The sequence below is a fragment of the Lacerta agilis genome, chromosome 11 (genome assembly GCF_009819535.1).
Source record: "Lacerta agilis isolate rLacAgi1 chromosome 11, rLacAgi1.pri, whole genome shotgun sequence".
Taxonomy (NCBI): Eukaryota; Metazoa; Chordata; class Lepidosauria; order Squamata; family Lacertidae; genus Lacerta; species Lacerta agilis.
The window spans coordinates 849362-875143 of record NC_046322.1 but is presented as its reverse complement, the minus strand read 5'-3'; the positions used below and the strand labels follow the sequence as shown (position 1 = coordinate 875143).

The 25782-nt window shown below is 46.4% G+C and overlaps 1 protein-coding gene across 1 annotated transcript in view; it reads left to right on the top strand.

Moving 5' to 3' along the window:
• Positions 1–3796: 3796 nt before the first annotated feature.
• Positions 3797–25782, top strand: part of UNC13B (unc-13 homolog B) — a 169811-nt gene continuing 147825 nt past the window's right edge. Inside the window, exon 1 of the mRNA XM_033164695.1 lies at positions 3797–3863. Within this exon, the coding sequence (XP_033020586.1) occupies positions 3842–3863 (22 nt within the window). The 5' untranslated portion in view covers positions 3797–3841. The remainder of the gene's footprint in view (positions 3864–25782) is intronic.

Genomic DNA, 25782 nt, shown 5'->3' with positions numbered 1-25782 from the left:
CCTTCAGCAAGCTGATCAGGAAGTGCACCCTGGTGCGGTCGTCGGGGAAATCCCGAGCTCGCCCCTGAATATACAGCTTGGCCTGGGCGAGAAACATGGGAAAGCTGGCTGGGGACCCATCAAATTTCTCTGGCAGGGCCACTGGGTACTTGCCAGGAGCTGGGGCGGCGGCCCCAGGAGCCGGTAAGGCATCCAAACGCTGCTGAAGCGCCGTAACCGCATTGCTTAGCTGCTGCACGGTGTGGGTCAAGGCCTGGTTCTCCTGGGCCAATGCCACCAGCGCAGCCGCCTGGTCAGCCATGGCTACTAGTTCCTCCCGAACGCACCCCAGCGAAGGGGGAGTGCGGGTGGGGCGTGAGCAAACTGTGCTGGCCCCAAGGGTTTGTCCATGAAGCGAGGTCCAAGTCCAGTCCTGGGTCTAGGGGTCCAAAGGAGGTCAGTCCGGCGGGGAGCGAGGCAGGGAGCAGGTCAAGGTCCAAGGCAGGTTCAGGCACAAGGTTGCAGGTTGAGCACACGCTTGCAACTATGTTGCTCACGCAACTTGGGCTGGGTCTGGCTGGCTTTTATCTGGCCCTATGCTTAGGGCCGCCCCGATCCTCTGGAGACTCGCCTCTCCTCCGGGCCTGGAGGCGAGCACTCCTCCTGCAGACACTTAACTCCCTTCGCCTCTCTGCCCTGAGCCTCTGTAGCTCAGGAGAGGCTGGTGGGTTACTGGACCCAGGGGATGCCTCAGCTTCCTCTGAAGAGGCTGGGAGTGGAGCACCTGCAGGCAATGGGTCCTCCCTCCCATCAGGAGCCAGAGCAGACTCCGCTGATGCCTGCACCTGGGGATCCAGCACAGGTGGGGATCCTTCAGGCTCAAGCCCTGGCCCCGGCTCAGCTGGTTCTGGAGGTGGGGAATCCTGTGCAGGCTGGGATCCCTCAGGTTCAGCATCAGAGTCTGACTCCCAGGCCATCACACCACTACTAATAATAATAATTAGGGAAGCTTTTAATGTCTGATGAATTATTGTATTTTAATATTGTGTTGGAAGCTGGCCCAGCCAGATGGGCGGGGTATAAATTATTATTATTATTATTATTATTATTATTATTCCTGGGAGGTGGTTTTCTCACTGAGGCTGAGTTTTGGCCCTCAGAGGCGTAGGAGGAATGGCCGCCCAGCCAAAGAGCAGCCAGCATGTGCAGAGGATGGGACAGGCAGAGTTCACAGGAGCCAAGAGTCAGAAATGCCCAAATCAGTATTTACAGGGAACTGAGCAGGCAGGAAGCAGAAGGAGCCGATTTAATTGTAGCCTTGATGAACCACTTTATACCAAAAAGGCACCTGGGTTACTTGCAACATAAACCAAGGCGAGTTTCACTTTTGGGAGATTTTAAAAACAACAGTGAAAAATACAACTGCCCCAAACCGATACTGGAAAGTAAAACGTAAGGCTAAAACAGAGCTAGACACTATTGTTGCAAAAATCAACGTTTGAGGCTGAAGGAAATCTCCACGTGGCAGTGAGAGAACCACTCTGAGATTGAAAAGGCTGAGAAAATTCCAGGAAGAGGCTTTGCTTGGCACTGTGAGCTTCTCTGGGAAGGACCTTCCATGGCCAGGGGGCCACCACCGAGTGAGGACACCTTTTCTCCTGTGGAAACACCTGCAGAGGGTCTCTAGGTCAGGGTAGGAAACCATGAGGAGGGGGCTATTCTTCAGGTGGCCTGACTCAAGCTGTGAGGGGCCTTCAAGGTCCAGGCCAGGAAAGGAGAAGACAATGAAGATCATGAAACCCTGTCTTGGTGTCCTCACTATTCTGAACTCAGGGAAGTTTCCAGGCCACTTTCCACGGCAGCCCCCGCCTGCAAATACAACGCAGGAACCCAAATCCAAAGTCGACAGACAGGGCTTGGAGGATAACGGAAGCAAGGCGACATTGCAAGGAGCAGAGGGAAAATGTTGCTGGAGAGCAGCAGCAAAGGAGCCTCTGACTTCCCAGCTCCCCCCACCCACCCCCCGCCTCATGGTTGTCTCGCTTGGCTTCTTCCCATCCTCTTGGGAGGGTGGCTGCGAGGCAGAGTGAGCCCCAGGTGGTGTGTGGCTTGGCAGCCGCCCTTGCCCCGCCAGGTTCACATGCAGCGGCTGAAGGCTGAGTCATCGGTTCTGCGCCTGGTGTTGTTTAACTGGGCTGCCTCTTATTTGCCTTTCCAGACACAGGCGGCGCAAAGCAAACAGGAACAGGTGCGCAGCTCCCTCCTGCTCAAGCAAAGGTGATGCAGCAGCAGCAGCAGCAGCAGCGGCTCACCTGGAAGCGGGTGGAGGAGACTGGCCAGGTGAAGAGGGAAGCCCACGGCTCCATGCCCTGGCCCCGGCTGCTTCACTCCAAGGACAGCTACACCTGCACTAAGAAGGCCATAGAGAATAAATAATAATAATAATAATAATAATAATAATAATAATAATAATAATAATAATTTATTACTTACACCCCGCCCATCTGACTGGGTTTCCCCAGCCACTCTGGGCAGCTTCCAACAAGAGATTAAAAATACATTAAATTAGATGATGATGATGATAAAGATAATGATTTTTTAAACTTCTTAGTTGCTTGTCACCCAAAAGTCTCCAAGCAACTTGCGTGTATATAAAAACACACACACAACACCATTAGGGGAAAAGGGGTGATCATTACTATTGTCATGTAATACCTAAAACTTAGGGAAACCCAAAGTCACGAACAACACACCCACTGTATAAATGATAGCGCATATGCTCAAATAACAGAGACCCCCCCCCACTAATTAGCAGCAGAGAAATAACTATTCCCGCTTCCCTTTAACTTCCCAGACCCACCCTGAAGTCTGCTGTCCTGCCAGCGGATGGGGGGGGGTGGCGGTGGCGGCTCCATCCTGGTTCCCCCTCCGCCTTCAGCAAAAGGGGAAAGTGAAAAGAATTTAACTTCGTACTTATACTTTTCTACTTTTCACATTCTTTCTGTTCCTTCTTTCCAGGAACTTTGGGTACAGATTATGTAAAATATGGTTTGTAATCCTGAAATGAGTTTGTGTATTGGGAAAATATTTGGTTTTTTGGTGTGTGTTTTTTTTCTTTTTCGTCTTTTTTTGTCGTGTCTTTATTTCTATTGTTCGTTATTTTTACTTGTTTTGATCATGGATTGTTGCTGTAGATTGTTTTTTATTGTTAAAAGCATAAAGCATTTATAAAAAAAAGAAAAAGAAAAGAAAGTAGAAAGTTAAATTATTGTTAATGATAAAACGACAACGCTGAGCCTTCCTGCAGCCCGCGCCTCTTCCCAAGGGGCATCTCTGCGCCGGCTGGGCTCCTGAGCGCGCGCAGAGTGCCCTTTCTCTCTCTCTCCCGCCCGCTGCGGGGTCCTGACTAGGCAGGTGCGGCCCTCCCTGCCTCCCCCCCCTGGGCGCAATGGGCGTGGCCGTGAGAGGGGCGTGGTCGCCGCAGGTGCGCGCGTCTGGCCCCGCCCCTCCCGTGCCGGCCGGGCGCGGCGATTGGCTGCGTGGCGCCGTCGCCCTTCGCGACGGGGTCTCCGGCGCGCCTCCCGGTGGGCCTCCCCTCAGGCGCCGCTCGCCTTGCTCGTCGCCCGCCTCCCTCCCGCCGCCGCGGGTTCGAGTCCCGGCCTCGGCCTGGCGGGTGGGTCGGGGGCATGAGGAGGACGAGAGGCCGGGCGCCGCGCGGCACCGCCACCCCGCAGCAGAGGCCTCCGCGCCGGAGGAGGAGGAGGCGGCGGCGCCCAGGACGACGACGAGGAGGCAGCCCGGCCCGCCGCAGCCGCGACGCCCCTGAGCCCGGCCCGCCCTCGGCGCCAGGCCCCGCCGAGCCATGTCCCTCCTCTGCGTCCGCGGTGAGTCCCTGGGCGGGCGAGGGCGCCTCTGAGCATGCCAAGAAGGGAGCCGGGAGGAAGCATTAGCAAGAGTCAAGGAGAAGAACGGGAAGCGCAGCCTGGGCTCCCCGTCTGCGGAAGGGGCTTCGCAGCCAAAGGGTTAATGCAGGCGGGGGGGGTTGTTGTTGTTGTTGTTTGTTGTTTGTTGTAGTGCGTCTCTCTGGCCCCCCCCTCCGCCTCCTCTCTCCGAAGATGCTCTTCTTCCCCGCCTCTCCTTCCCCTCTTGGCCCAGGAGGAGGCGCCGCCGGGTCTCCTTCTCCCCCCCCCCCCGAGGATGGGGGGCTCCTCCTCCTCCGCCCCCTCGGGCCTGAAGCCCCCCAAGTTGGCTGGGGCTGCGTTCTGGACCAAGGGGCGCCGCTGCTTTCCCCTCCGCCCCAGCCTGGGATGAGGGAGACGGGGTCAGACCCTCCAGCGAGTCAAGAGACCCCTTTACCCCGCCAGGGGTTCCAAGAGCCCCCCAAAGTATTTCCATTAGCTTTTATTAAGAAAAGCACTTGGAGCAGCTGGCGGAGGGAGACTCAAGGCAAGTTAGAAGCAGCCAAGGCGCTTGGTCCTGCCCTGCCCGAGGGGCTCTCTTGGGTCAGGGGGAGTTTCATTCCAGTTGCCCCTGCCCTTATAGCAAGACAAGGAAGTGGAATGAGGAGCTCCTTCATCTGGTGATGTCAGATGGTTACACACCAGGGCAGCAACACGGAAACAGCCTTCCTCTTACCTGTATTTTGGTAACAAAGGGCAAGTCAGGTGCCTGAGACAACCCCCCCCCCCGTTGTTGTTGTTTTTTGGCCAGGAGCTACAGCATCTGAGGCTGCTTCTGAGGAAGTCCATTCCATTGTCAAAAAGCTATTAACTGCCAGAAAGTTATTCCCAATATTTAGTTGGAATCGCCTTTCTTGCAACTTGAATCCATTGACTTGGGTCCTCCCCTCCGGAGCAGCAGAAAATAAATGAGCTTGCTCCAACCTCCATGTGACAGCTCCTTAGATATGTGGGCCTGTACATATGTATGCACATACCCACAACTCAGGAGAACACATCATGCATATGATGAATTGGACTGTAGTCCGCGGAAGGATGCTGGGCTCAACTTGTTATTCTGTAAGGCGGGAGGGGGGGGCTTATTTTAGACTCCCACTTACATCAGACTCAGCCAGTGGGGCCAGTGATGATGGGTGTTGTCAGCCCCCTCCATCGAGAGGGCCACAGGCTCCTCGTCCTTCCTTTAAGGCACTTGGTTGCTGTAATGTGGGAGTCGGTGGAGAAAAACCAAACACGTCACCTAAGAATACCAGTATCCTTAAAAGTCACAAATCCCATGTGAGTCTGCATGGTTTTTGTGTGCCAAGGCTACATCATGCGCTTGCTGAAGCCTTGTTGTCCCTCGATTGTCCAAATGATGCGCTGAAGTAGGGGAAGAGAACGTGCTGCCATTGTATTGCCTTCTCCACTTTTATGTGGGGAGCGTCTGGAGATGTGGAAGACAAGTGTCTAGATGCTGGGCGTGACAGCCGTGTCGGTGAGCTGCTTTTAGGTCAGCTGTGTGGGCCTGGAAATTCTGCGTGTTAAATGGCTGGCTCAATTGGGGGACCTTTCTTCACAGTGTGCTGCTGATTTCTTGTGGTTTTGTTACTTTGGAACATAGGGAGCTTCCTTAGACGGTGTCAGACCAATACTCCACCTATCTCAGTATATAATGAGCCTGTCCGTTGACGAAGCCGTGGATGGGCATCTGTTGTGCTTATTCTGCACAGCTTGAACTTACTGGCCACTGGAAAACTGCCAGTGAGCAGAAAAGCAAAAGGCACATGGTTTCTTTTCGGTTGCTTCCTTGTTTGAGCGTTCAATATTTTCATTGTTGCGCTTGCCAACTTGCATATGCCACCATGAAAGAGAGAGAGAGAAAGAGAGAAGCCTACAGGTTCCCTGTTCCACGGCAGTCAGTGCTGAGTGGAATAGGATTTGGCCAAAGCACTATAAAAATAAGCACTCTCGGCATCTATCTGCATATTTCTGAGTAGTGCCATTTTAAGAGGAACAGATGCTTTGCTGAAATCGGTGATTATCTAACTCCGAACAACTCAACTATAGCGATTCACACACACGTGGCTTGAGCTAAACAGCCCTCCTGCCTGCCCTATGCCTGATCCTATCTGAGGTGGGGTGGGGGTGCTTCCTTAACTGAAGAGGGCCTTCTTTGTTTTCAAGGTTATGACTTGTTGCTTTCTTATTTGCCTTGCACACAGTCTCCATGAGTGGAAGCATCAAGGATATGTGAGGCCTTGCCAGGAGTAGCTTGCTTTTGCCGGGGGGGGGGGGGCGCCAGGGCTGGACAGCGTCTACAGGAGCTCCTGAGCCTTGCTATGTTTCAGAGGTTATGCTGAAGAAATACAACCTGTGCCGTTAAAAATGATCGTACAACGCATACAGCACATAGGCAACAATTATTCACACAATAAATATTATTGAACTTACTTTAAAAACAAGAAAAAACAAAAATTGAGCCAAGAAGTTGTCAGAACTTAGTAAAATCTGTTATTGTTCACTTTATTTTAGATAGCTTATAAGTTTTCATGGCATGTTGTAAGCAGTTGTCTTACACAAACTTGATAAATGGTGAAATTGATTTTGAACAAGAATATTTATTGTATGTTCCAGAGGTTAGGCAGAACCTTTTCTTCAGATCCACTGTTTAGTTTTCTAGGTTACAATACAGTGTTTCTTGTGGACCACCTCGAGTCATTGAGCAGAATAAAAAATGCTGCATGCACAAAGTGATTTACGAAGGGTGGCAAACAAGAAGAAACGCCTTCAAAAGAATGGGAATAAAGGAACCTGATGCAGCAGCTGTAGTTTTTACAATGCAAAGTCTTGGTTCCAGTGTTCGAAACTCAGATGTGTAAGCTAGCTGCCCAGAAAAAAACCCCAGGGACAGGTCTCCAACAGTGAAGGTGCCTGATGGACCTCGGTGGGAAGGGAATTGCACAACTTGCGCCCACCCCCAAAATACTGCCTCCCAATCGAGGATTCCCAGGGCAGGGCGAACCTAACTCAGCCCAAATCCTTATAGCAAACACCAGAGGAATGAAGTTTTTCTTTTAGCAAATAGTTAAATAAAATAAACAAATGTGAAATAACTATCAATCATAATAAGAAACCATAGCTAATAAAACATCAGAACTACAGCTAAGAGCATAAACTACAATAACATGTATTGGTGGTGTCTTTTATCATGTGGACTGCAAACATAAGCGGAACTCCTTAAAAACAAACTCATGGGAACAACTATATAGCTACCGTGACTATATCTACTTCTAAATGTTCAAGATACAACTGAATCCAAACCATACACAAAAAACAGTGCCATATTTAAACACCTCCACCAAAACAAATCGGGCACCTGTGATGGTCCCCCCCCCAAAAAAACAAAAAAGTTCCAAAATGAGCCTGTGACTCCTACAATGGAAGCTACATAGCAACACTCCGCAGAACCTGGAGAGGTGGGCCTCACTGCACAGCGAGGAACATTAAATTTAGACCCAAATGGCATACAATTTGTGAGCATAAGAGGTGGGAGTTCAGAATAATCCTTTGGATTCCCTATACATTATTAAAGTTTAATCCTGTTTTTCAAAGGACCGTATGTAGAAGTGAGTACAAAGGATGCCACGCAGCTGAATGATCTCATTCCGTAGCTTCATGTAGCTGTTGGGGAAATGAGAGAGGCACCTTTTGGTACTTGCCATCCAGCTGGGAGTGGAGCTGTAGAATCCCATGGCCCTGATCCCCAGCCCAGAGAGCACGGTTGAGGGTATTAGAGCTTCCAGGAGGGCCAGGAGAATTAGCAGGTTCTCCTTTCTCCTCCTCTTCGTCCTCCTCAACCACTTGGCATAGAGCAAGCCAGTCTTTTAAAAGGGCTGAAACTCAGCCTGAGTCCAGCCCCAAATAGCTCCAGATAAACCTCATTCCTCCAGGAGTGTCCAGAGTTCCACATCTCAAGCAACTCCTTCCACATCCACTGCAAACAGCAGTTATCTGCTTCCCAGTGGGAGAATTCTAGATGAGTCCCAACCAAGTGCACAGTGTCCTTTTCGGTATCCAACTATGCCATTCCTCCACCCCACTCACAGTTGACTTTGGACTTTTTATGGGACCCCCACCCCATGTTTTCCCCTTACATTTTATTTGTACTTGGGCCAACCCTGAGGTTCCCCTGCCACTGCCTCGGTCTTGTCTGTTGATGGTGCTGTTTTGGTGTGTAGGATCCAGCCCATGGAGAACAAGTTTGCTATTGGTATAAAAGTAACAATTGTCATTCCACATCCTTCTCCTCTAGGAGATTTACTGTCCCCCTCCTGTTGCTACCATTAGAGGTTGAAGGGGAAGTGTTGGAGCCCACCATGGGTATGTTCTGAAATAAACCCAAGGGAGAGAGAAGACGTGGCCTGCAGGGTGTTGATTTTGGAACTGGCCATTAATTTTGTTAGCGATAACTGGGTTTTGACGTAAATGCTCATGAACATCATGCATATTTATGCGCTACCAGTGCTTGGGGAGTTTTACCTTTAAAAAGAGAGTTCAGTTTTAAATTACAGTGTCTGTGCATTTAGAATACTTTTAATATTGGAACAAGAGCATATGCAAGGGAGTAATCAAAGAAGAGGAACATAGCGGGGGGGGCATCATGTTTCGGTCACTCACACAGACAACCAGGCATCAACAGTCTTCCTGTTTTCACCCTGCAGAAACTCTGGCTATAACCCATGGCTGGAGGGTTGTGTTAGCTGTTTGTGATGAAAAGATATGCTTTACACAAAGAGTTGAATGTGAATCTTTACTTGTCTGGCTCGCAGCATTTGAAGCGCAAGTGCTGTTTAAAAACTCCTCCAGGCAGCGTCCGCATGGAGGCCCCATAGCTCTTATCACCCTCACAGTCAAGACAGAACCAACTGAAGGACCAGCCAATCCCAACACCCTCCTTTCCCCAATACCATCTGCTCTTCATGCAATGTTGTTTAGTCGTTTAGTCGTGTCCGACTCTTCGTGACCCCATGCACCAGAGCACGCCAGGCCCTCCTGTCTTCCATTGCTTCCCGCAGTTTGGTCAGACTCATGTTGGTAGCTTCGAGAACACTGTCCCACCATCTCGTCCTCTGTCGTCCCCTTCTCCTTGTGCCCTCCATCTTTCCCAACATCAGGGTCTTTTCCAGGGAGTCTTCCCTTCTCATGAGGTGGCCAATGTACTGGAGCCTCAACTTCAGGATCTGTCCTTCCAGTGAGCACTCAGGGCTGATTTCTTTGAGAATAGATAGGTTTGATCTTCTTGCAGTCCATGGGACTCTCAAGAGTCTCCTCCAGCACCATAATTCAAAAGCACTTTGTGCAATACATTTCCTTAATAAAATTTTTAAAAATAATTTTCCATTTTACAGCAAATCAACAAAAGAAAAAAGATTTTTCACTACTAATTCACATATCTTATTTCAACCTCCCTCCCCCTCTTTCTGCTGTTTCTAATATTTATATCATTTTTTCTGCATTTCCAAATTAAACCTAATTATTATTTATCCCGTATAATCAATATTTATTAAGTCACTGCACATCTTTACATGAATCCTGCGAATGATTATTTTGTAAACATACAATAAATGGTTGCTGCTCTATATTAAAGACAATATCGTCTTGGCTTCTTATTCTTCCGGTAAATTTTGCCATGTCTGCTTATTCTAGTAGTTTTTGTTGCCCTTCTTTGGTCGGGACGTTGTCTTCTTTCCATCTTTGTGCTAACATCACACAGCCTGCACTGGTCGCATACATAAATAAACTTTTATACTGTTTCAGCATCTCTAATCCCATTATCCCCAAAAGAAAGACCTCTAGTTTTTAAAAAAATAAACCTTAAATGTTTTTTTCAGCTCGTAATACATATATCATTTCCCAGTAGACTTTTACCTTCTTACATGTCCGTGACATGGAAAAAGGCACGTTCTTTCTCTTTACATTTCCAGCCCAGATTTGATTCAGATTTATACATTTTTGCTACTCTATTAGGTGTCAAAGTCAAATACCATCCATAAATCCAGTTCAAATAATTTCTCTTTGACCCAGAATATGCTGTAAATTTCAAATCTGCATTCCGCAGTCGCTCCTGCGCTGACATTTCTGTAGCACAGGGGTCAGCAACCTTTTTCAGCCATGGGCTGGTCCACTGTCCCTCAGACCATGTGGTGGGCCCGACTATACAGTATTTGGAAAAAGAAACAAACTTATACCAAGAACAAACATAGTTGGTCTCTAAGGTGCTACTGGAAGGATTTATTTATTTATTTATTTATTTTGTTTTGAAAAAGAAAGAAAGAAAGAATTCCGGTGCCCCACAAATAACCCAGAGATGCATTTTAAATAAAAGTACACATTCTACTCACGTGAAAACACGCTGATTCCCAGACTGTCCATGGGCCAGATTGAGAAGGCAATTGGGCCTCATCCGACCCCCTGCTATAGCATGCTATATTTATTGCCCAAGATATCCTGGAGGATTTCGCTTGTTCATCTTTTGTTTGCCATTCTGAAAGCAACTTGTGCATTTTGGACATCACTTTAAGAGTAGTACCTGGCAGGTCTCTGTCTCGTTGAGAAGTTGGACTCACAAAACCCATTTTTAAATCTGATTTAAGCAGGTTGTTTAAATGGTGATACTGTAACCAAGTGTGCAATACATTTCCCATGAAATTTCACGACAAATAGGAACAGGTTGTGCTCACTTGGCGAGGGCCTTTGCGCCTGGGCTCAAGAGGAGCCTGACTCCATTTCTGTTACTTCACTTTCATTCCCTTATTTAGTTGCAACAGGTGTGGCAGTGAAATGCTTTGGATACAGCATCCTGTGCGAGGGCCATTTGTCCTTAGTTCCTCACCCTCTTAGCAATGCCCCTCCTGAGGTCTTCCCGTTACTCTAATGCAGGGGTGGCCAACTCCCAAGAGACTGCGATCTACTCACAGAGTTAAAAACTGGCAGTGATCTACCCCCTTTTTTGGGTTCAGGTCAAAGTTTTTTTTAGGAAGAAAAGCCCTGTTTTTTGGTTCAGGTAAAGATTCTTGAGCTTTTTTTTAAGGGAGGAGGAGCCAAAGTTCTACCACAGATGTCCAGTGATCTACCTGTTGGACATGCCTGCTCTAACGGACCCGGGGGGGGGGGCTTGGGAGTGTTCTCTTTCTGGAAGATCATGTCCCCTTCTGGCTGGAAGGAGACCCCAGTTGAGTCTGCCTCTCCTGGCTCAGACTCAGCCCTCCATTTTGCTCCCAGACCCTCAACCCGCTCTTCCCACCTGAGCTGCGAGGCTCCTTTTTGGGGCTATCCATGGTCTCCTCGACTCAGGAGCGGCTCTCTCCATCAGGCAAACCCTCACCTAAGGCCTCTCTCCCACCCAGTGTTAGAAACTGATATATAAGCGAGGTGCCAAATGCCTCCTTGAACCAGGGTTACAGTCACCAAACGGAACGGCTGCTTGGCGTTTGGGGGCCAGGCGGCACTAAAGTCGTCTTTTCCGACACCACTTTTGGGTTCCTGAAATTCATTCTGATGGTGTAGAGAGAATATCGCGGATAGAATTTGACAGGATGTGTTGCTCATGGGTGAGAGCGGTCCAGATCCAAGGGTCCTCCAGGTGGGGGAGACGTCAGGCGGCCTCCTGGCACCTGGGCATCTTCCCTTGGTCGCAAGTGGTGCCTGGGCAATTTCTGAAAGAGAAACACTGGGGCCTAGTTTTTTTTAAATACTGTTTTTATTTATTTTCATGGTACAGAAGATAACCTTTGAGAAAACAATTATTGCAACAGTAAACAACAGGTACAGACTTTTCTCATGCCATGTGTTACAATATCATTTGATTGCTCTGAGAGATCACGCCACATTTTCCCATGAGTGCTGGGTGGAATCCTGCCACAGTCTGAACAATTTATGTGCTCAATAAACATTTGACACGTGTTATAAAAGGATTGTGTTTGCCCTTTGCCGCTCTCACCTGGCATGTTGGTTTCTCAGTCAATACTATTGACTGTACTCTGTTATACCAAGAATCAATGTTTGGCCCAACACTGGTTTTCCAACATCTGGCTATCTCCAGGCGAGCAGCAGCAATAGAAAGGCTAAGAGGTCATCTTTCGGACAATCATGAGCACATGGAATCCTAAGTCCAAGTAGTGCGAGTGCCGGGGACGTTTCCATTGCATTGGTGTGTATCAAGCTTATTTCTCGGAAGACAGCATTCTAGAAGGCTTTGGCACACCACCACCACATAGGGAAATATGTACATTTGACTGCGCCTCCCCTCCGACAATTGGGATTGACTTCCTTACATGTTCAGGATAGCCTCACCCGTGTGTAATGCAGAAGTTTTAATGAGGCTTCCTTTGTTTTTGCAGAAACCACAAAGCCACCCATTTTTTCTTTGGCCGTATCATATTCTAGATTCTCGCGTACTCAGGAATCAAAAGTTTTGTGTCTCTTTTGTAGCAAATGTATACTTTTTTCCTGCATTTTGCAATCCCTTCAGGGTCTGTTCCGTTAAAAATGTCCCCTAGGAGGGACCAGCAGCCTCTTCTTGCCTCAGACTTGCCTCATGCTGTTGTCTTAAGTTTCTCTCATCATGTTAGTTTGTGACCGTTTTCTTTCTTCTTAAAGCTTAGTTTACGTTTCAGTGAGCCACTTAGTTTTCTTAAAGGAGAATAAGCTCTGCTGAGGAAAGGCGTAGAATGTCCTCAACTTGGGGGCGTGATGGGATATTCCCCATTTGCCCAGAGGATTGGTTTTATTAATCATCCCCCCACGTCCACAGCCATTTCGAACGCGGCTCTCATCTCAAACCCGGCCCTATCTCTGTCCTCCTCCCACCCCAACCCTTTCCCTACCTAAGTCTCTCCTTTTATTTCCCCTCCCTCTGGGTGGCTCTCTCTGTAGCCATTCGGAGAGAGGCTCCCACCCTCCGGTGGAATCCTGAGCTCCTTTATCCCCAGACTCTCCTTCCTTCCTTCCTTCCTTCCTTCCTCCTTCCTGCCTCCCTCTGGAGATGGGGAGATTTTGGGATCTTTCTTCCCTTGAGATATCAGAGCAAACAGGGCTCAGTGCATCTCCATTGTGGTTTGCGTTCTGAGGGCGAAGTCAAACTGTTGGGAACTTGCAGCACCTGCTGTGGCTGCAGAGACCAAAGCGGGAAAGACGTGTTTTGTTGCAGCTCGGGCAGAGGAAGGCGCCCGGTTGTGCTGCTGCAGATGCACCACGGCATTTCTTCTCTCTCTTTGCTCCTCCCAGCGGTCATTCCTCCGCTGTAGATGCACTGTAGATGCACAACCTTAGCTGGATAAGAACCAGGCACCTTTCTTATCCGCATGTATTTCCCATAACGAACATCAGCTTCCCGATGTCAGGGTGGTTGTGTCCAGGGGAGCGGGCTCCTCCGGTGTGGCGCCTGTGTCAGTTCAGCTGCTGCCCGCGTTCAACTCCAGGTGCCAACACTTTACAGTTTTTCGTAGTCAAACATAATAGGAAGAGATGCAGAGACAACTGTTCCCTGAACCCCTGCAGAGCCCCTGGCAGTCAGTGCAGGCCGCAAAGGCAGGGGTGAGATGGGTGGACCAGGGGGTCTCCCTCAGTACAAGCAGCATTCGAAACTCCCATCGTTCTATGGGGCATTTTGAGACAGGGAATTTCATTAGCGTGAGCAGTTTCTGAGCTCTGGGCGCAGTCCTGCGACCATGATTTCAGATTAAAACTGCAGAGTTTGAAGGAGAGGAGGACCCTTTTCTGCCTCCCCACTTCCAGCTTCTCTCCGAAGCCTAGAGAAGAGACCCTCTTAAGAATAATAGGGGGCGGGCGGGCAGGGGAAGGACCAGACCATGTGAAAAATGAACACAATATTTTAGCTGCAGTTCATTCATTTTCAGCATTGCATTCTTGTTGTTAAAGAAGCATGCCTGGACATTCTGTTGTTGTGCCCATAACCTTGGTTTAAGATGCCCTTAGTTGCTGTTGTTGTTTAGTCGTTTAGTCGTGTCCAACTCTTCGTGACCCCATGGACCAGAGCACGCCAGGCACGCCTATCCTTCACTGCCTCTCGCAGTTTAGCCAAACTCATGCCAGTTGCTTCGAGAACACTGTCCAACCATCTCATCCTCTGTCGTCCCCTTCTCCTTGTGCCCTCCATCTTTCTCAACATCAGGGTCTTTTCCAGGGAGTCTTCTCTTCTCATGAGGTGGCCAAAGTCTTGGAGCCTCAGCTTCAGGATCTGTCCTTCCAGTGAGCACTCAGGGCTGATTTCTTTAAGGATGGATAAGTTTGATCTTCTTTCAGTCCATGGGACTCTCAAGAGTCTCCTCCAGCACCAGAATTCAAAAGCATCAATTCTCCGGCAATCAGCCTTCTTTATGGTCCAGCTCTCACTTCCATACGTCACTACTGGGAAAACCATAGCTTTAACTATACGCACCTTTGTCGGCAAGGTGATGTCTCTGCTTTTTAAGATGCTATCTAGGTTTGTCAAGGGTATACAATAGCTGCGCTCACTCCCCTGCTAGAACTCCAAACAAGCTCCAGCTCCTAGCTTTTCTATTTCAGTTTCTAACATTGATGTCTCCCCATCACTTCTTTGGCTTCTTCTTCTGCAAAATCCAAGCAGTGTTTTTCTCTCCCTCGCTTCCGCCCCCTATCACTTCCTATTGTGCTGTCGTCAATGCCACTTCGATGTTGTTTGCTGGCTCAATGAGCTCATCTGTTTGCTCCTTGTCATTAAACTTTGTGAATGTTCTGTGGCACCTTCATAAAGTTGGCCAAGCTTTTGCTCTGTTGTGGATTCGTCTTGCGAGTTTGATCTGATAATTATTTGCAGTAATTTGAAATGAGAGTATCTGATTCAGTATTCCGGAAAATGAATATAATTTTGTCACACGGCAAGGTCATCCTACGTCAGTGTTCAGCTTTAATTAAAACATTTCTAGTTAATTGAAGCCTCCCTCCCTCCCCCTCCCCCGTGGGTTCCCGCCCCTGGTTTTTTCTCATTCTTCTCCTTTGGATTTTTTTAATGGGGAAAAACATCACTGCAAAAAATGAAGAAGAGGAAACCAGTACTTAAAAGTGCACCCCCTCCTGTGGGAATAGAAGGGGGGGCAATTAAGAGAGGCTATAGGAAGGACAATTAATCATCTTTTTATCGCTACCCCCCCCCCAGTTGTGCTCACCAGGAAGCAATAAAATGGAGTGAACCTGAAGCAGGAAGTTTTTGCTTAAAGGCAAAGGAGCCCTTAAAAGCCTCTGCAGTGATGTGCCTGTCCAGGGCTGCATTTGTACCTTTATTATCCAAGAATCACTACAAATGTCTCAAAAATGGGACATTGAGCCGATAAAGAGGTCTGCTTGATCTGTTGAAATTGGGTGGGAAAGCGTGACTTCTTGTTGTTCAGTCGTTCAGTCGTGACCCCATGGACCAGAGCACGCCAGGCATGCCTATTTTTCACTGCCTCCCACAGTTTGGCCAAAAAAAGCATGGCAATGGGTGTCAATTCCAGAGAGGAGAGCAGGCGTGGAAGCAGCCCTAGAGCTTGTGGCTGTTGCTTACAGGCAGTGCAGGCACCTTGGGGGGCAAATAGCACCTGTGCCCCCCCCCGCTCCTCTTCTGGAAGAGGAAGGAGCCAAGTGGCCCATGGCCTCCTCTCAGCCCTGCTGAGCAAAAGCCCAGGCTAGTCCAAATGGATACATTGCCGACTTTGCTCTCCTTGTCCAAATGTCTGCTTGCCCCACTTCTATACCTAGAAGAGGTACAGAAAAGGCAGTCTGCTCAGGTGCAAATATTATTCCCGTTCTGTTGGTTATCAGTGTGTCGCTGGCTATGTCTGAATCAAAGGTTAGCTTTTCATCTGCTGTGGGACTCTAGGGTCCCTCCAGCCTGTTGTATGTTTGTGGTGTCTTCTGCAGTGTGTTCCTGACACAATAGTAGTGCACTGGTGATGTTCTGTCATGCTTCCTCAGTGCTACCACGCAACTGCTTTCCGAAGGGGCTGCCGCACAACAGAAGCAGGAGAATAATGAACCTGAGCATTTGTGGTGTGAAAGTTCTTGAATTTCAGCAGGAAGCTAGAGGACACGTGCAAATTGGAAGTGAAGCCATGTGAGGCTGGATGGTTCATGAGACTCTTAATCCCAGGGTTGTGAGTTCGAGGACCCACATGGCGCAAAAGATTTGCGCATTGCAGGGGTTGGACTAGATGACCTTGGCGAAGTTGAAAGCGAGATCACACGTGACCCCCTGATACCATCATGAGCGCAAGCCATCACGAATGTGCAATGTTTGTGCTCCAACCGGTTGCATAAAGTCAGTGAAGTTTGGCAGAGAAGGCCATACATTTGCAGGACTGCCTTGTCAGGGAAGGCTGCTTCTCATGAGCAAATAATTTTCCAATACAAAGGGATTTAACTTTAAACCAAATCTAATCAGAAACGTCTCCTTAGGGGAAGTTGCAAATTAAAATAGAATTCAATTTAGAATTTACCGTGCACATGCTTTGATGACAGGGAGGAGGCTCATATGGACTGTGGGCAGTCATGGTTCTGGGCATGAAATTGACTTCCTAATTGCTTTTTGAAGAAATAACTGTATGTGCTTTTCAAAGCAGAATCTTCTTGGGATATTCCCGTTCCTTAAAATGGCCTAAATTACGGTTTAAGTTCCCCTCCCCTCCACTTTTTTTTGTTTGGGGAAGCAGGTCACCTGAAAGAATGGCCTGTCTCTGTTGCCAGCGTCAGCAGGATTAACATCCCATAATCTCAGTGATTGAATTAGAGATTTCATTCCTGTCCTCAGTGCTCAGTTCAAACCAGCAGCTGGGCAGAAACTTAAGGATGATTCTTGAATGGGGAAACAGCAGGAATCAGCTGAACCCCCAAACCCTGCAGCTCCCCACAACAAAATTAAGAAAACAAACAAAAAATTCCAGATCGGCTCCAGTCGTGGTAGGGAACACACTGAAGCCTCTAGAGTGTCCATGACCTCATGAAATTACATGGGGACTTTATTTAGTAATAAGGAAGTGAGCTTTTTATTTTCTGTGTGCATGCCAGTTGTGTATCTTGGCACAACCGACCAGTTGATGGAAGCGTACTTATTAATTAATTAAATTTATATCTCTCCCTTTCTCCCAAAGGAGTCAAGGGATTTCCTTACCCAGGGGGCCCTGCAGCATTGGTCAAAGCCAGTGTGCCTGGCAGCCTTAGTTAGGTTCCCAGTGATGCTTGCAAGGATGGCCACCTTTTCCTAAATAGCCAGCAATTAATCACAGCTCACCAGTGATGGGCTTCATCCATTTCCCTCCCCGCCTCTGATTCTCACTGCCAGCTCAGATGGACAAAAAGCCATCCTGTGGACGGCAAGGGTGAGGTTTTGGTCTAGCCGACTCCCGGGCCGTGGACAGTGTAATGGAAAAATCCCAGGTGTGGAACTGCCCAGCCACCTGGCCCTTAGGGATAGGCCCACTGGTTTCTGCGGAGTTAAATAAAAGAAGTCCAGCCACTGGAGCAAGGACAAGACAGGGTTTATTGCGCAATAGGTTACAGTCAAACTGCACACCCAGAACAGTGTTACAAGAACTTTTAAAACTCCTATCATATCCCAGAATACAGTTTGGAAACATCATCACTACATCATCACTACCTCACAAAAGGGAAGGGTTATACATGATTGACATATAGGAAAAACAGGAAAGACAAGATTAGCATATGGGGGAAACAGAGCAATATCAGGGAGATAGCCCTGAGAAGTGTGAATGGGTGTTAAGTACTGGCAAGGATACCTTGAGCACTTATCTGGGAGAGAACAATGGGATTCTGGTTGAGGGATATTAGCCTGAAGCACCCAGAGATTACCTGCTGAGGCATTTCCCTACTGGATCATGGCAGAGAGATGGGTCCCCTTAAGGGCATCACTCCATACCCCAAATGAGTTTACTCAGGAGGAGACTTTGCTTAGGTGACCCCCCCCCATAATTTTCCATAACATTCCCCCCTTCGGAGATAGATTTGCATCAGGTTCTGAAAGAACCGCAAATCCTTTCTCCGCACTTATCTACAGTTCAGAGATAGACATATTTCCCACCCCCCTTTCGTCCTGCATGTTATATACACTAAATATTATCATGGCATCCAACCTCCCAGGTGTGGGTGTATGTAACCTGAAAGGGACTTACATGTCACGCCTCTTAAGGCTTTTTGGAAGTGTATCAGTGTACCTAGCGAGACATAGGATATTACGTAAAAATAAAATATGCTACATTTTGTTACTAAATTACTATTCTAGCACTTTGGGAGAATCATTTCCAATAGTGGTTTATGCTTATTTACCAGAAAGGTCCGCCTGTGACTGAAAATGCAGTTTGTTTTGTTTTTTTTCTCTTTTTTTGTGTGTTGTGTTCCCAGGTGTCAAAGCTAGCTGTCCTCTGGTCTCTTGATGCCACAGCAACACCCATCAACATGCATCCCTGGTGTAAGGGCTTGCATTGACTTGACCTAAAGCCTTTTTACCCCATGTGGTTAGGTGTGACACTCCCTGGAGAGAAATGCCGCACCCTGACCAACCGTGGGGCCTCTGTGGCTTTGGTCCTGCTCTCAAAGGGGTGGGCCTGCGCTCTTGCTATTTAAGGGGACAAAAGCCAATGGCACCTTGGATACACTTTGTCCAATTCAAACAAAGTCCAATTAGAATTTACATATGCCCCTGGTTCTCACTTTCCAAACCAAACTGTGAAAAACCATTCTAAAAAGGCAGTGGTCCAAATTAATAATTTAACCTATAGGGAACCATTCCTGCTAAATCAAAGCATAAACACCTTCATGTATCTGGGGTTCTGTTTTGATCTTGAAGTTTCTTCTTGATAAAATGACCTAAAACAATCTAAAATGTGTAGGGAAGGTCGGAATACCAGGTGAGACAAGGAATGTGGTCATAAATTGGTCTAACCTAAATATTGGACTACGAAATAGCCTGATCTATCAGAAAACATAAAATTTATGAGAATCCTCCATTGGGGTGTAAGCAATATACACCAAGACACCATACAGCAAACATGAAAACAATTAAACACAAAAATTGGGTTCCCCCCTTTGTGGAATTTACATATACTGTCAGACATAGTTCAAGGTTTTTTGCATAATGTCACACAACATATAATGTAACAATTATATATCAATTCCATATCTTGAAGCAATAGTGATCTTGAGACAATTCTGGGGCACAGAGTCTTGAAGTCAAAAGGAGAGAAAATGTCCTTACAGTTCAGCTCCCCCTCCCCCAGTCAGTCCATATCCTTTTGGAGTGAGATAGATGTGGCCACTTTTGATGCTGTTCAATTGCTGAAGAGTTGGACTGTAGGTTCATTGTCCAGTTTTCATAAACACATCCTTTGAAGGAATAGCCTGTAATGTAATAGGAATACTTGGGGCTAAAAGACAGTTAGGAGGGAAGGGGCCAAAGAACCAAAGGGAAAGCCTCCTTGGGTCTCTGCAAAAATAAAATCTTAACACATTAAGCATTTTATTCATTTCAATATTGTCATCACATTTCTAGATAATTACTGTTATTACCTGCTAAGTTTGTTTGGATTTATTTTTTTCAAAAGGTAAAAATATTAAAAGGAAACAAAATTAAAAATTAGATCCACATTTAAACAATGTGCTATCTGATAAAAGAGAACTTTATGAAGGAAAAAAAAAACTTATAGATGGTACCTGACCCCATCCAAGTTAGTCAAAATAAATAAATAAATAAATATCAGCCATAAGTTCAGGAGATGCAACAAATGACAACATGTGATCGACATGTCCCCAAAATAAAAAAAATGACCTAGGAGGAACCAAGGGGAAAATGACTGTAAGGGAAGGAAGATTAAAAGAAATTACGGTTTGTATCTCCTTACTCTTTTTTTTCTTTGCTGTGGAAGAAGAGAGGGACAAAACATTTCATCATTGTTAAATCAGGAAAGGAAAGGATTATACCAGATTAACATAGAGAATGCTTGGGGTGAAATGCAAAGAGATAGGATTGAGTACCTACTGGGAAAGAACAATAGAACCTTCGTTTGCATAGTCTATCACTTGGGTGGATTTCAGAGGAAGCATTTTACCAAAGGTGCAAATCAGTGGTAGAATCAAAAGACAGCAATTTATTTTTTTTAATTTTTTTTTTTTACCTTCCAAGTGTGGAGGAGACCTTGTTTAGTTGCCCCCCCATTCCTAAAAAATGCATTAAAACTGTTATAGAATTCACTTAAATCTCCCCCTTTCTCTAAAAACAAACAAACAAAAAATCCTGAAGAGAGCACTCTCATTTTTTACCTGTGGAAAGAATTTGGCATGTTAGGATTTTAAAGCCCAAATACTTAATTCGGTTGTTGTTCTTCAGGTGGCCTCTGGAGCAATCTCCCTGCAAGGCTAAGCTTTGTCAGTAGCCTCTGTGCATGTACAGAATTCATGATTTAGAAACCTATTGTACCATTTGAAAGAGTTGCATCCATTGGCTAAATTACCTTGAATAGAGGAAGGTAAGCGTGAGGAGTAGATTTTTTAAAGAACAGGGTCGGATTTTAAACAGAAACCCAGCAATTCGCACCCCTAACCAAACAGCAATGAAATTGGTCAAATTAAATTTCGGTTTGGTCAGGTTAAATCCATTTTTCTAGGGTTTCGTCCTAAGACATTTTCTGACACATTTCCTGTTTCTCACTGCTTAGGAAATGGGCTTATAAATCTTAAACTTTAAATATTTAGAACTTCAGCATTCAGACAAACCTAGCTAAGTTTGGTCAAATTAATTTCCTAATAATGAAGTCTCAGCACTAATTAATCATGTTTACGGTATCAAATAAACATCTCATACCCCAGGCAAAATAAATTGGGAGCTATGCCTCCTTTATCTACAGGTTTCGGGGTACAGATCTCTATTAAAATGTGGGCTATTATTTTGTGTGCACCCCCTCTGGTCATTTAGCAGAATACCTGCTCCCTTATATATGAGTAAAAATGGCCAGAGAGTCAGAATTCATAAAATTCAAATATTCTCAGTGATTTTAGCCAAGGCAGACTAAATTTTCTGCCCCCTCATGTATGGGAAAATGGCTCTTCAAGGCTCTTCAAGTATGTGCTTAAACTTTAAAACTTAAGCTAGGTGAATTGGTAATCACTCCTTTTATAAAACAAAACACAGCACTCTACTCATAACTCTGAAAGCTGGGCTGAATTTCAACCCACCACCACACCAGGATTTAAAAAGTACCCTCCAATGCTTGCAGACACATGGCATGGCCTTCCACATAGCTATAAAGTGGGAGTTGAAAGGGACCCTGAGGCCATCCAGTCCAACCCCCTAAATTACAGGGTTCACAAGATTTTTACTACTAGAGAGAGACACATTCTTATGTACACAGACACAACTATCATGCAAGCACACATGTACTAAGAGGAAAAGAAAAGTACCATCTTTATACAGAACCTTTTAGCAAACGTTAAGATAGTTTGAGTGAGTTTTTCCTTAGACTAGAGATGGCAAGTTCTTAGAGAAATTTTCTTAAAGATACAAGTGAACAGATGGTTTTCCTAAGATTTGATAGGGAGAGTCTTTTATAAGGAATAGTATTTATTCAAGAATTGATCCAACCAATCGTACCTTAGTTTTCAAACAGCCTAGATTTTGATAGAAGTGATTTAAAATTAAAGTGAATGATTGAACAAATTTCCTAAAGCCTAGTGAACAAATGCATAGGAGTTAAGAATTAAAATAACTACACATGAGAAAGTGAGAAGGGGGGTTACCCTTAGCAACCACCCCCCCCCCAAGTTTCCATGTTAAGGAACCTTACTCAGGAGTAGATTTACCTGTTTAAGCACAGAAGAAGATGGGGAAGGAAAAGGCTCAGACAGAACAAAGAAAACCTTTTTTTAAAGGCTCAAGGCTGATGAAAATCAGACACTGCAATTTATCTTGTAAAACTTAAGACTTCTGCAGCAGGAAAAATTGTGTATTGAACACTGAGTTCACAAGTTCAAAATTTTTATATAAAAATTCAAAGTTACAAATCCCCCTTTTTTGCCTGCTCCCCTTTATTGCAGGAAAAGGGGTAAGCACACACACACACCCTCTTTTTCTCTTTGGAGAGGGGGAAAATGGCCTTCTACAGTCTCTTTAAAACAACAAATCTTTACACACCACTTCCACCCATTTCAATATTTGCCATGTTTTTGGGTTGATTAAGCCCTCACACTTTTTTTTTTTTAACTGTGCACCCTTAAGAAGCTATGGCCAATTTCTAAGGCTGACAAACTCAAAAGGAGAACCTGGGCCAACTCCGATTTGGGGACCTAGGGACCAGAAAGAGATAGAAACTGAAGGGGCATTTTCCAAGAAAAGGGCCAGTTTATCCTGGCTGATCTTACAGACTGATATTGGGAGCCTTACAATAACCCTTATGTCCAACCGAATCAAAGTTAAAACTGGACTCAGATAGACAATTGCTGGCTATGGAAGCTTCTACCCTTAATAACACTTTTCCTAGAAGGAACACCATATTTTCATAGGCATATAGTCATAATAATTCCTCAGAACAACAACAACCACATTTCTCTCTCAAAGGGAGACCTACCTAAGGCTTAATGAAATTACAGGCGCTGCAGTTTAGCTTGCGAGAGCAGTTATACTCCACTTGGCTGTCTGCAGCAGAAACATTAGGCTAAATTCACAGCACATTCCAAAGTAGACTAGAACACAATAGTAGACTAGCTCTCATAAACTTACGTTGCAACTAAACATTTCTCATTAGGTACAGATTTCTTTCCTGTTTAGTTGCAAAAGGAAGGGGGGGAATCCCCCTCTCAGAACACAGTCAAACCCCTTCAGGGGATTTTCCTACCACTTGGAGGGACACTTTTGGAGCCTCTCTTGAATAATAAATATTTGCTCACACCTCAGTTTTATATTCAATAATAATAATAATAAGTTATTATTTATATCCCACCCATCTGGCTGAGTTTCCCCAGCCACTGGGCGGCTCCTAATCGAGGGTTAAAACATATCATGTTTAAGTTGATCAGGTCCAAATAGCTTCTTTAAACTAAAATTTGAAGCAAGCTTGCAGTTTTAAACAATGCGCACTTAAGAAAGGGCAATCTGATGGCCAGTTTTAAAACACAACTCTCTTAAGATCTCTAACATACATGCTCTCAGACTGGATTTTTGTAATTGTTTCTGGTTTTCTCTGGCCCTTTTAAGATCACTGAAATTACATAAGGAAAACAAAATGACAGAGACACAACAGACTCACATACACATAACAGACAACATGTAACATGTAAACATATATTTCCATCCTTTAGTTGGTTATTGTAAGGAGTTGGCTCACTTCCCTTTTGTTTCATTAAGCGAAGTTAGTAGGAAGGTCCCAAATTTCTAATTGGCGGGGTCTTCCTTCCATCAAGTGCTTTCTCATGGAATTTAGGCGATCCATGTTAAAGGATCCATCCGGTGGCCAGCGGAGTTTGGGTTTTATATTGGCAGTGCCAATTGGCCATGAGTTTCTGCAGAGATCTTTTAACTTTTGTCTAGACAATAAGGGGTTTTAATATAAAAGAAAACTTAACAACTAAACCTATCAACTAAACTTCAGTGTACACCTCAACAACCGTCTGGTTCCCTCCCCAGACCTCTTCTTCCTTATTCCTTTTCCCAGGGGTGCAATCTACCACTCTGCCTTGTCCTGCCCCTCAGGCCAAGCTCTCCCTCCTGGCAACCTCCTACCTATTGTCACAAACTTGAGAAAAGGGGGGGACCCTACTGAACGCCCACTCAATGTGGTGCCAGATCGGGTGGCCCCTGGATAGAAGACAGTCCTTCCAACCCCTTCTGTCGACAGGACACCCGTTTGCAGGGAGGTGGTTGTTTAGGCCGTCCTCCCCGACTTATTCTTCGGGCTCCACACCGATAAGGCAGGCAGAAGTATGAAAAAGAACTCTGACCCCTTGCTTTCGATAAGGTGCCCACAGCGGTGAGGTGGTTGTTTAGGCCGTCCTCCCCGTCTTACGTTCGGGCCCAGTCTCGGTGCGGCTGGCCAGAGAATTTGAGAGAAAGTGATAGAGCTCAGAACTCCCCTGTCGAGTTGAGCAAAGGTCCACAGGCTTCGTGGTCTGGACCAAGAGAAAGGCAAGAAGTAATAACAGGTAAGAGGGCAGAGAATTCGTTGCCAGGAGTCACCACCCCTCTCCCACCAGTGCACTGGGTTTTCCCTTTAACATATACTCACGCGTCCTGCGCTGCGATCCCGGGATCAATGAATAAGCCGGCTGGATCTTGTCTTTGCTCCCCGGCTAGCTCCTTAGAGACTTGCAAATTACCGCCCCTGAAGATGGCCGGGGGTCCAAAAGATCTTCCCAGGCAAATGGCCTGGTGCCGGCTGAAGATTTCAGGGCCCCCAGTCAGCAACATGGGAGAACCGCAAGTCCCGGCTTTCGGCACCAACTGTAATGGAAAAATCCCAGGTGTGGAACTGCCCAGCCACCTGGCCCTTAGGGATAGGCCCACTGGTTTCTGCGGAGTTAAATAAAAGAAGTCCAGCCACTGGAGCAAGGACAAGACAGGGTTTATTGCGCAATAGGTTACAGTCAAACTGCACACCCAGAACAGTGTTACAAGAACTTTTAAAACTCCTATCATATCCCAGAATACAGTTTGGAAACATCATCACTACATCATCACTACCTCACAAAAGGGAAGGGTTATACATGATTGACATATAGGAAAAACAGGAAAGACAAGATTAGCATATGGGGGAAACAGAGCAATATCAGGGAGATAGCCCTGAGAAGTGTGAATGGGTGTTAAGTACTGGCAAGGATACCTTGAGCACTTATCTGGGAGAGAACAATGGGATTCTGGTTGAGGGATATTAGCCTGAAGCACCCAGAGATTACCTGCTGAGGCATTTCCCTACTGGATCATGGCAGAGAGATGGGTCCCCTTAAGGGCATCACTCCATACCCCAAATGAGTTTACTCAGGAGGAGACTTTGCTTAGGTGACCCCCCCCCATAATTTTCCATAACAACAGAGATGAGGATCGCAGGAAGCTGCCCCATAACTTGGCTGTTGTTCCACCTAGCTCAGCCATGTTCCCTTGGACTGGCCGGGCTCTGCCACATCTCTGCCACATCCCCAGCCCTGCTACCTGGATCTTTTAAAAAGGAATATTGAAATAAATAAGGGAATCAGTCAGGGATTGAACCTGGGATTGTGCATGGACAGCTTGTACTCTTCCATTGAGCCATGATCCAGGTGTGGTCTGGGCCAGGCAGAGGGGGAAGTTTGAGCAAATTGGCAGTGGGGTTGCCATTTCACAATTGACCAACCCCCCCCCCCCGGGAGGGAGTCTCATAGGGTCTAATGCTGAATCTGCCAGTGCTTGCAAGACCAGGTCCCAGTCGGTGGAAGAGCTGCATGTGGCTTGAAGCAAAGGCCTGATTGCGCAGCTTCAGCCTGTAGCCTGCATGTGGGACCAAGGCCACAGCTCCTGCACTTGGCAGCAGCGACCTGCTCAGGGAAAGTTTACCGCTGTTCTGAGGACTCTTCCAGCCTTGGTTACCTGCTCCCGGCTTGATTCCATGGCTACAGGAAGGACAGGAACATAGTGTTATAGGAGTTCTAAGGTCTTATATATAAAATAAAAGTTCATAAATGTACGAGGCAAACACATACATAGGTATATAAACCATGTGTCTGAAATAGCACAGGAGAACAATCCTGAAGCCATTTTGACTTTCCCAAATTGACCTTAAATTTTTCTCTGCAAGGAAGAAGGAAAAGGGGACTG